General features: G+C 46.0%; 1 protein-coding gene across 1 annotated transcript in view; it reads left to right on the top strand.

The window, feature by feature from the left end:
* The window catches only part of PPFIA4 (PTPRF interacting protein alpha 4), a 131,475-nt gene that overhangs the window by 111,148 nt on the left and 8,138 nt on the right, over positions 1 to 12,189 (top strand). The window contains exons 27-29 of the mRNA XM_030220853.1: positions 146 to 321; positions 4,284 to 4,352; positions 8,411 to 8,585. Of these exons, the coding sequence (XP_030076713.1) occupies positions 146 to 321; positions 4,284 to 4,352; positions 8,411 to 8,585 (420 nt within the window). The remainder of the gene's footprint in view (positions 1 to 145; positions 322 to 4,283; positions 4,353 to 8,410; positions 8,586 to 12,189) is intronic.

The raw sequence follows: 12,189 nt of genomic DNA, 5'->3' as shown, positions 1-12,189 counted from the left end.
TTCATTGTACGGGCTTTTGAAATGTATGTTTTGCCTGGATCAGATTGTTCTGTGCTGCTGGGAGAAGTTTCAGATTGGAAAGTGGGAGAAAGCTTTAAACTCCATAAGTAAATCCATGTATTGATATGACTTTCCTGTCTCGCAGATGTTTTGGTTTGGAACAATGAACAGGTGATTCACTGGGTTCAGTCTATTGGACTTCGGGAGTATGCGAATAACCTCTGTGAGAGCGGTGTCCACGGAGCGCTCATGTGCTTAGATGAACATTTTGACCATAATAGCCTGGCTCTTGTATTACAAATCCCCAATCAGAACACCCAGGTACAATGTAAAGTGTACTAAGAAGGAGGGGTTGGATATACTGTATGATATAGGTTGATAAAGAGGGTTTCCATGGTGATTACTGAAGTGTACACAAGCGGGTCAGCATTCAAAAAGATTTTTTTGTGTGTAGTGGCTGCCGCTATATGGTAACATCCCATATCTGTTAATTTTCAGCAGCTCTGTGGAGGCAATTTTATAAATGGGTGCCTGCATTTAGGTGCCCCAAGACTGCGTGGTGACAGCCTGTGCCATCAGTGGCAGCCCTACCATTAGGCCAACTGACACGAGGACCTTAGGCGGCATTTTTCTGGAACAGCATCATCCCTTCCCCATGCCAGCTGCGCTCTGGCATCGCCCCTCCCAGCCCTTCCTTCCTCAACTTCCTTCCCTGAATTTACATTCTTTTCTTGCTTTCCAAAAGTTGGGGTGGCAGTGGTTCTCATACGCTGCCCTGCCGTTGGCCCCGGCCTCTTCTCTCTTACGGCCTGCCTCTCTGATATAATTTTCTGTTTCCTCGGAAGGGGGCCACAGTAGAAAGAAAGGGCTGAGGCCGGTGGCAGGGCAGCTTATGGCAACCGCTGCCACACCAACTTTTGGAAAGCAAAGAAAGAAGGTAAATTCAGGGAAGAGTGTCTGGGGAAGGAAAGGGGAGACCGTGGCCGTGGGGGGGGGGGGGGGGGGCAGAGGGGTGGTGCCTTGGGTGGCAGCTCATCCCCTTGCCTTAGGCAGCAGACTCTCTCTTGGGCCGCCCCTGTGTGCCATAATTGTACCTGAGCATCCAGATTCTATTATACAATTCCAATATAACCTGGTATTGGCACAACTACATTTACACCAGCCATAGACCTGGCATAACAGTGGTTGTGTAAATGCAGAAGTGGCACCCCGGCCATATATACACTTCTTTGCGTTTGTGCTATTCCACTTTCCTGCACTCTTGTAGAATATCACTTAGGTGGTTTGCTGCCACTTTCATGGGTATGTGTACACTAAAAAGAGCTCAACAGAATGCAGAATTTTTGGTTTCTGCTGAAACCGAATCTGCAACCAAAACTGGCTGCTTGGTCTCAGTACAAACCGAAACCATAAGCAAAAATGCCCCCACCCCGCGATTACCCCTGGCCTCCCCCACCCGACAACAATAGGCCCTCCTTGGGCCTACCTTAGAAAACCCTGGTGGTCTAGTGGTCTTTCGAGGGCAGGAACGAACCCCATCTGTTCTTGCCCCATACTGTTGCTCTAATTTATATGGCTGCCAAGGGCCCCGGCAGCCATTTTGTGGTTGGAACCAGCACAGGCAGGAAACTCGCTCCTGCCCGTGCTGGTTCCAATCACAATATTGCTTCCGGGACCTCCTGTGGCAGTCTCAGCAGCCATTTCCATAGGAGCAGCAGCATGGGGCAGGAACGAGTGGGGCTCGTTCTTACCCCAGAAAGACCAGGGCTTTCTAAGGTAGGTCCGTGGAATAATTGTTGGGGGGAGGGGTGAAGGGAAGTTCAGCTGAAAATGCACAGGCATTTTCAGCTGAAACCTGAACCCGGAGTTTGGATCGGGTTTTGGTGTCAAAACCGAAATTCAGTTGGCCTCTAATATTAACCCCCTAATTCTATAAAAGTCACCAAAAATTGTGTGTGCAATTTAATTAAATAATGAGTTAATTAGTACCAATGATTAGCTTTTTAACAAGCAATTATTGGCACTAATTAGATTTAATTGGAACTTAAATGCGTTTAAAAAAGGGACACAGAAATGGGAGGGTCATGGGGCGGAACAGGGGTGTTCTAGCATTTATGTGCGTTGTTATAGAATAACGGAGATCAGCGCTGAATTTAGTTGCATATATTAGCATCAGGTTTCAGTTGGTGCAAATGGCCATGCCTAGAGTTAGACGTGAGTCCCGGGCATAAGTTCTGTCCTATAAACTGTGCCTAAGTTTAAGCACAGCTTATAGAATAGCGCTTTATTCGATGCTGATTTTTCGGCGCCATATATAGAATTAACTCCGAAGTGCTAGTATCCTGTAAATTTATGCATGCCAGGGGCACGTAAATGATGATGATGGATACTTACAGCTCGCTTCTATCCCTAAATTTAGGTTCAGAGCGGGTTAGCAGCTACAACAAAAAGGAGAACATCCGTCCAGACCTACAATGATAAATAATAACACAAACAAAATTACTATAATTTCATAACAAAAATTTTGAAAACAAATACCATTTCAACTGTTTACGAAAAGAAATATAGGAAGGCCATCATCTAACTTCTACTGGGAGTACATTCCAAAGTTTTGCTGTGTGAAATTTTAATAGACCTGGTTATACAATTCCACTATATACGGATATTACTACAGAAAATATTCTCTGACTACTCCAGCACACTCTGTGTAGTGCCAGGGTGGAGTGAGTTAGTTAGGCTAGAAAAATTGCTGCCCTGGCCTAAACCACTTTACTGTACAGAAGGCAGCTGAATATTGCTGCTATCCATATGGTGATCACTGTCTTCATATGTTCAGTGTTGTTACCTGTCCAGATAGTTGGCTGGATGTACCAGCAGTGAGCATTTTTTTGAAACACTGACCTCTACAGGCAGAATTAGCCCCAGGTATTCAAACTAAGCTATATCTCGGCACTGGCATTGAATATCCAGGGCTAATACAGTAAATGGAAACTGCTGGCACTGGCTGAACATCAGCTGGGACCTGCATAAGTACAAACAAGGGGCGTAGCCAGACTTCGGCGGGAGGGGAGGCCAGAGCCCGAGGTGAGGGGGCACATTTTAGCCCCCCTGGTGCCGTGGACCCCCCCCCCAGCGCCCCTCCCCTTTCGACCCCCCCCTTCCAACTGCCATCAACCCTCCCCCGAGTCCCCCGCTGCCGCCGCCGTCAGGTGCTTGTGCTGGCAGGGATCCCCAACCCCCGCCAGCCGAAGTCCTCCTCAGCCGGTCTCCGGGCCGGCGCGGTTGCTGAGGCTGATGTGGAAGCCTAGGATTCTGTTTCTTCTGTGTGAGTCGTCCTGACGTCCTGCACGTTGAACGTTAGCGGGGGTCGAAAGGGTCGGCGGGGGCCAGGGCCAAATCTGGGGGGGCCAGGCCCCCATGGCCCCACGTAGCTACACCCCTGGTACAAACAGGTTCCCTCATCCACGCTGATTCCCCCTCTCTGAAGTCAAGGGGATTAGAGGGAGCCGAGGAATATTTTATGCACGTTATAAAACTATTTACTTAATCCTGACACAAACGACCACTGAACCTTAATGCAGATAAATATTTTAAAACCTCAGTTTGGGGGGGGGGGGGGGAGGGTGGATTTGATTCTTTACTTTTTTCCCCCAATTGTTTATAGTCATCCAGTGCCTATAGACAGCTGCTTGCTGTGCGAGTCACTAGTTTGACTTCAACTGCTGCATTGTGCCATCTTGGTGGCGGTGATGGGAGGGGGGAGTCTGGACAGCTGACTGTTCGCGTATCATGGGACAGCTGGGGGAGGGGGGGGTGCACAAATCTGCTGCCAACCTTCTCAGATAATGGACCTTGCTATGATTAGGAATAGGTTGTCCTGCTTTTTGGCTGGGTTCATCTCTGTTAGTGAAGTCATTGAGCTCCTGCTCATGCTACTACTACTACTACTACTATTTAGCATTTCTATAGCGCTACAAGGCATACGCAGGAGATTACCTCATTGAGTTTAAGTAGTGATCAGGCGTACAGGTGATCACATGGGAAACACAATAACTGTTGTGGAACTAGACAGCTGGAGAGAGGAAACTGAAGACAAGGGAAGTTTTGTTCCTCACTGACAAAGAAAAAAAGAAACTGAGTTAGTGAGCGGAGGATCCCAGAATATGGACAGAAGGCATACAAAGTGCGTAAGAGTTTTGTTTAAGGAATAAACCATCTTTTTGTTTAGGAGCACTAGAAAATAATTGTTAACTTCTAATTCGTTTTCTTTTTCATATTCTCAGGCACGACAGGTTTTAGAAAGAGAATTTAACAACTTGCTGGCGCTAGGATCAGATCGTCAACACGAAGGCGTGAGTCTTTCTCCTTTTACAAATAAAATAAGCAGCTGAAGTATCTGCTGTCTTTTTAAACGATGATCATCGCCAGCTAAATTATTCCCTGATATTCAGTGCCGGACCATGTGCACTGACACGGAATATTGGGGATAATTCTTTCTTTATTTATTTGTAGCATTTGTATCCCACATTTTCCCACCAATTTGCAGGCTCATTGTGACTTACATTTGCCGTAATGGCGGTTGCCATTTCCGGGTAACAGAATTACAAATGTTGTTGCGTTAAGGTGCATACATACATGGTAACATACATGGAACATAACATACATGGAACAGATCATCGTATATATATATATATATATATATATATACACTATGTGTATAAATACATGGTAAAGAAGAATACATTATGGTATTGCATGAAGGTTCCTGAGTAATAATTGGATTATAACATACATTAGGTCATCGACTATGGAGAGACCATATTTGACATAGGGATAAAAGTGATAGTGCTTGTTCACTAATAGCAAAGAGGTTAATCAGTCAAGTGATAAGATTTCGGTTGTGTCTAGGTCGTGTATAGTCTTATTATATAGTATTTAAGATGGATGTTTTGAGCAGTCTGGCCACCTGGAGCTTATGCGGGTCCAGCCATCTGGGAGGGGGGGGCCTACCTGGATGGTTGAGAGGTTGGGGATTTCCTGGGGGGTTGTTCTGTAGACTCGGGGGGGTAGGGATGAAGGGGGCAGGAGGGGGTTCAGGGGCTCCTGCCCGTTTAATTCGCTTTGAATATTGGCCCCTAAATGTTTTTTTTTATTTTATAATTTTTTGAAAATACATTCAAGACAAAAGTATACAGAATGTATATATATAATACACATGTATAGTCAGTCAAAACTGATTTTCATGTAGGGTGATGGACGCTGCTAGAAAAGAGCTGTCGGTGGAATATAAGAAGGGATTGTTTCTGAATTTGAAAACAACCTCAAGGGCATTTCAAGTGCATAGAGGAGGGAAAGCTGACTAGGGATAATTAGCAGTCTCTTTGAAGTTGGGCATGGTGAATAATCCCAGGGGTATGAAGAAATATTAAATATTGAATGAAATTCCAGCATCTGTAGTTATTAAGGAGAAGCAGTTGGTGGAGCAGGTGAATCAACACAGGAGAGGACACTGGAGGGCACAGAATAAAGAAAAAAAACAGAGAGGAAATAATAAGGGCATATTTAATGGAATCACAATTAAAAAGGTGCCAGACACACATGGCATTCGGCCAAAGGGGATTAAGGATTTCATAAACTTCTTGCAAGGCCTCTGTCTTTAGCCCTGATCCATATGGGAAGGATGTTGAGAAATCACATAAAACTCATATCATACCGAGAGACTTGGTGGTGGTGGTGGGGGGGACACAATTTTAATAAAGAGCATCTAAAAGGTAGGTTCCCAAAATCTAGGTGCTAAGTTAGTATTCTGCAACAGCAAATTTGTTCGCCTAGTGCAGGGGTAGGCAACTCCGGTCCTCGAGAGCCGCAGGCAGGTCAGGTTTTCAGGATATCCACAATGAATATGCAGGAGATAGATTTGCATACCATGGAGGCAGTGCTTGCAAATCTATCTCCTGCATATTCATTGTGGATATCCTGAAAACCTGACCTGCCTGCGGCTCTCGAGGACCGGAGTTGCCTACCCCTGGCCTAGTGTGATAATAAAATACTGGAGTAAGTCAACAATTCGCCAGCTCTATTGCAGGTGTAAATGTGAGCACCTAAATGCAGCAGTTAAGACCCCTAAGTAGCCTAATGGTCAGTGCAGCGGCCTGAGAACCAGGGGAACTGGGTTCGATTTCCACTGCAGCTCCTTGTGACTGAGCAAGTTACTTAACCCTCCATTGCCCCAGTACAAAATAAGTACCTGTAAATAATATGCAAACCGCTTTGATTGCAACCACAGGGAGGTGGTATATAAAATCCCATCCCCTTTCCCTTTCCTATTCAGTAAAGCGCGTGCTGAAATAGAACACTCATGCCCTTCTCCCATGAACGCCCCATTTGCAGTTATAGTTTATTAAAAATGTTCTATACGCAGTCTGGCCCGATTGTTCTGTATTTTCTTGATTGGGAAGGGGGTGGGGGAGGGGTGAAACTTTGAAAAATTGTCACATTGTATTGTTTTATTTTTGGTACCTATTTCAGTATTGTGTGGTTATAATAAAGATCTATATAAAAAAATGTTCTTTGCCATACAGACTGACCAGCAGAGCTCGGTGGTTTACAGGCTAAACAAATGATGGAAAGAAACTCCAGTGTATATGACAGAAAAGGGCACCAAGGTGCTAGAAAACTTACCGGTCAATATTAGCAGTATTTAACCGGCTAAGCACTAATATTCGGCGTAAGATAGCCGGTTATGTCCGCTGAATATTAGCGCCTAATGGCTATCGTACAATATAACTTGCTAGCTGCGAATATTCAGCGCATCGCCGGCTAAGTATAGTGGCCAAATCGGACCGCCTAAATAGCAGTCCTACCTTTTGGCTGTTATAAACTTAACCGGCCAGTGCTGAATATTAATTTGGCCGGTTAAGTTTAAGCCGGCCAAAAAAAAAACCTGGATATGCAATTCTGGTCACCAGAAATGGCCCAGCATTGAATATCTGGCCTCAGTGCCGATCGCGGGACTTAGCTGGCCTACCTCCTGTGGGCTGAATATTGGCTGGTCAGATACTCAGCTATAGAATAGCGCCTAAATCCCCTTTGGTGCCTACCTGCCAGCAGGGGGCGTAGTCAGAGACCCTATTTTGGGTGGGCCTGGGCCCAAGATGGGTGGGCAGAAGAACTCTGCCTTGTCCCACAAGTGATTTGGTCTTTCCCTCTCTAGTCTGCATACCATATGGTCTCTCAAACATCCCCCCTGCATACCTTTTAAATAGCAGATTTTCACCGGCAGCGAGCAGCAACTAATACACACTGCTCATGTTGGCCCCAGAGCATGTATCAGTCACTGCTTGCTGCAGGCGAAGATCTGCTAGTTACAAGGTATGCAGGAGGGACAGTTGTTGGGAGTTTTCAGCTAGTGGGGAAGAATCCCTGCCAGCCACATCATAGGTGTGCTGCTACTGGGTGGACCTGAGCCCAAAGTGGGTGGGCCTGGGCCCACCCTTGGCTACGCCACTGCCTGCCACACTTAATTACCGTTAATTTCCATTTGTGTGCCAAATGTTAGGTGCCTAACTTTTGGGGGTCATTTGAAATAGGAAATGACACACAATGGAACAACTAAATTTTGTTGGTGTTTTTCTGCTATTTTTGGAAAGATGACATGTTTACAGTCTGTTTAACGATATAATAACAGCGAAAGGTGTCCAGAGATGTGGAGGAGTGGCCTAGTGGTTAGGGTGGTGGACTTTGGTCCTGGGGAACTGAGGAACTGAGTTCGATTCCCACATCAGGCACAGGCAACTCCTTGTGACTCTGGGCAAGTCACTTAACCCTCCGTTGCCCCATGTAAGCCGCATTGAGCCTGCCGTGAGTGGGAAAGCGCAGGGTACAAATGTAACAAAAATAAAATAGATACTATTGGAGATTCTACATGGAATGTTGCTACTATTGGAGATTCTACATGGAATGTTGCTATTCCACTAGCAACATTCCATGTAGAAGGCTGCGCAGGCTTCTGTTTCTGTGAGTCTGACGTCCTGCACGTACGTGCAGGACGTCAGACTCATAGAAGCAGAAGCCTGCGCGGCCACATTGGTGATCTGCAAGGGCCGACTTCTACATGGAATGTTGCTAGTGGAGGAGCAACATTCCATGTAGAATCTCAAATAGTAGCAACAGTGGAGGAGTGGCCTAGTGGTTAGGGTGGTGGACTTTGGTCCTGAGGAACTGAGTTCGATTCCCACAGGCAGCTCCTTGTGACTCTGGGTAAGTCACTTAACCCTCCGTTGCCCCATGTAAGCCGCATTGAGCCTGCCGTGAGTGGGAAAGCGCGGGGTACAAATGTAACAAAAAAAAAAAAAAAAGTTCAGAGCAGCCTGTCAGTTGCTGCACGTCACAGCTTTCTTTCTTGTTGCAGAGTGATGAAAACTCCTGCCCGCGAACTCCATCCTGGAGGAAAAGGTTTCAACCTGGAGAGTTCCGCAGCATAAACCTGATCTCCGGGTCTACCGAGACATTGCCAGAGGGCTTCCGAGTTCTGAGCTCCACGGTGCCCCCCCCAGCACTCCCTGTCAAGAAGATGCCACCAGAAGGTACAGCTCTGTAACTAAACAGCCCCTTGTACTTCAGTGTAGTGTGGGTCACTGCTCTTCACTATTCCCATTTCCTAGTTAACTTTGTCAAGCATTAGCAAATGAACACAAACATTTGCATTCAGGTAGAAGGATGCTGAGTATGTGCAGAGGGCGGGGAAGACAGAATGACTTACTCGTGGGTCCATGCTCAGAATTCCCACGATAAAGCCAACAGCGCAGAACCCATACCACCTGAGCAGTGCAGAAAACTAGCTGGCCAGTGCTCAAAGGAAATGGTATTCAAATTATATACGCGCTGTAAAAGCGAAAGCAAGGGGGAATATGCTTGGCACATGTGCAGAAGTGTTTTGCAGTTAGCTCAGCTCTTATGCGCATGCGTCAGGCAAACCAAAAAGTGATGCACACATTAGCGCCTTTAAATTATTATTATTTTTTTACTCAGAACGCTTATATTTAAGCGCAGGAAACAGGCACCGATGTGTGCTTTCACTTCCGTGGTTGCTGTGACTCGCACACATTCGTCTCTCACTACCAGCACTTAAGGGCTTGCACAGGCTTCCTTCTGCTTCCAATTTAAATAAAAACCATCAGATTTCAAAGAAAGAGTCCTAAGAAATCCTCTCTTCAAATACCCTAACGCCTACTCCGAGCAGGCATTAAGTTTTCAGCGGTAAGGGTGGCTTTGTTTTGTGCGCTGTTCTCTGAGCATTTGGAGGGAATAGGAAATGACCTCATTAATATCCGTTTGACTACATTTGCATGCTATTTGCGCTAATCTTTGGCGGGCACATTGTCTCCCATGCTAGAGCCCTCTGAGCGTTCTGCACTCACTAACACCGGTGTTAATCGCCTCAGTGCTGGTGTTACGTTTTGTGCATCAACCCCTCACTGAGAGGTCGATTTTCAAAGGCTCGGCTAATTTATCAATATTTAGCCACCGCTAACTGGCGAACGTTGCTGCTGTAGTGGTATTTTTTGGCAGCCATTAACATAGATGCATTTAGGAAGAGAAATTTAACCAGTTAGATGGTCGGCATAGTATTCCGTACTAACCCCAACCCTGCTCTTCTTTTGGTGCCGTGTGGCTAAGTTTATGAGCTTAGTGATTTTTTATATGGCCAGAATGTAGCAGGAGAGTGGTAAAGCAAATTTTAACTACTTAGGGCCCGATATTCAAAGCGATTTAGCCAGCGGCTTACCAGTTAAATTGCTTGGTCGGGGCTGACCACTAATATTCAGCGGCACTTAACCGGCTAAGTGCCGCTGAGTATCACGGTTAGCACTGAACTCAAAGCTGGCTAGGTTGGGGGCGTTCCAGGGGCGGAGTTAGCACTTGGCCACTTAAGTGCTGATATTCAGCCCTTAAGCGGCCTAGTTTACTGCATACATGGGATCGCTTAAAAATCTGTCCTATTTTTATGCAGTAACCCACGACTGCTTAAGTGCTGAATATTGACTTAAGTGGCTATGTCTTAACTGGCTTAAAAAATAACTGGATATATCCCTCCATTGCCTCAGGTACAGACTTAGATTGTGAGCCCTCCTGGGACAGAGAAATATCCAGAGTACCTGAATGTAACTCACCTTGAGCTACTACTGAAAAAGGTGTGAGCAAAATCTAAATAAATAAATAAAGCCAAATCCTGCAGAGGTCCCGGTTTTGGCTGAATATTGACCTCTTAGATTTTAACCAAATTCATCTGCTTTATATTTCTTTTGGTATTAAACCCATTCTGGAGTTGCAGGGTCTGGTAACTTATGCATTTCAGAATTTGCACCTAGATCATGCTCTTCACTGAGCTAAATTTAAAAACTTTACATGTCTAAATGTACTGTCTGTTTCCCAGGGCATAGCTAAACTTTATCCACTAAGCGCTGGATGGATAAAGTTACAGATAAGACTCTTTTAAAGGTATCCAGATAAGTTCTGCTGAATATCTGGATAAAGTATTTGTTTGCTGGCTTGCTGAATATCAGGCCCTCAGTGTCTATAAGGTAGGTAAGCCCCGCCCAGCACATCCCAGGATGCACTGGGCAGGGCACCGCAATTTTGAAGGCGGTGCTGGAAGGAGGAGGGAGGATTTCTCCCTTCTCTGTTATTACGGGAGGGGGGGGGGGGGGGGGGAGGGAAGGTCAGGAGACACTAGACCATTAGGGCAAGTGGGGGCTGGAAGTAGGGTTGCCCACTGGTTGTTTGGTGTCGGGAGGGTTAGGGTGGCCAGAGGTCCACTGGACCTCCAGCCCTCCCCCCCTCCATGTCTGGGGGGTAAAGGGGGAGAACCATAGAAACTTGTTGGGGGGGGGGGGATTTGCATGCATGGAAGGGGGGGAAACCACCTGTTTGACTGGTCCAGGCTTTTTTTTTATACCCCTGACCTGTCAAACAACTTCTGCAGGAGGTTTGTGCATTGGGCGCAAGTCCAGGCATAACCCTCCTGCAGAAGTCCCCAGGTGATCAAAACTAATAGCGTGCATAAATTTGCATGCTATTAGATTTGATCATGAGAGCTTTAATCCCCTGTGCTGTTCCAGCGCTGTTCAGAACAGCGTGGGGGATTTAATCCCTCTGGGTCTGACTTTGTCTAAGGTAGTGGTTCTCAACCCAGTCCTCAGGGACCACTAGGTCAATCTGGTTTTCATGAGGGAGAGGGTGCCAGGTTTAAGAGGGGTAAGTAGGCGCCTATTTGTCTTTATAAAATACTAGTGTAAGTGTTGGAAATCAGATGTCCATGCTTTTAGTTTTTAAGGAGATTATTGTGTTTTATAATCTGTGTGTACTTGTGAACAGGAGGAAATATATTTTCACTCAGTGAATAGTTATTTCTGGAATTCATTGCCAGAGGATGTCGTATCAGTGGTTAGTGTACCTGGGTTGTAAAAAAAAATATTTGGACAAGTTTCTGGAGGAAAAGTCCAGAGCTTGCTATTGAGATGGCCAGGCGGAAAGCCACTGTTTGTCCCTGAGATCAGTAACATGAAACTTGCTACTATTTGGGATTCTGTCAGGATACTGGGCTAGATGGACCATTGGTCTGACCCCACAAGGGCTATTCTTACTTTCTTAACCCTGCCCAAGCTAAACCCAAACTCCACTCCTGTACATACATAAGTGACCACATTCATTCAAAACTGACTTTATCAAATGACGACCTATATGCATATTTATTGTGGATAGCTGAAAACCAGATTGGCCATATTGTCCCTGAGAACAGCTTGTGGAGAAATGCTTTTATCGGAATCCTGCTTTTATCCAATTTTATCTGTGGACTTGAAGTCAGTGTTTATCGCAGAGAAGTTGGAACTTCTGGCCCACAGGTGCAGTGAGGGGTAAAGCCTGGCCTGGCCCTGTTGCACATGTCTTATGGTATTTTCTGTACGCTGAGATGCCTTTCCTTTCATTGATGTGCTAACCCTGCTTTTTAATACTAAACTGTGAATTCCCAGTAAAATGACTGATTTGGGCAACCATTGGGTATGGGTGGGGGTGTGCATGAAGGAATGCATGGCCCCCAGCAGACACTAACAGCATGCTCTGTCTGTAGTGGGAGCACTGGGGTCCCAGTGGCTGGAGGCGTCCGTGGTCCGAACGTACTCGTGCTGA

The sequence above is a fragment of the Microcaecilia unicolor genome, chromosome 12 (genome assembly GCF_901765095.1).
Source record: "Microcaecilia unicolor chromosome 12, aMicUni1.1, whole genome shotgun sequence".
Taxonomy (NCBI): Eukaryota; Metazoa; Chordata; class Amphibia; order Gymnophiona; family Siphonopidae; genus Microcaecilia; species Microcaecilia unicolor.
This window is presented reverse-complemented; position numbering and strand designations above follow the sequence as displayed.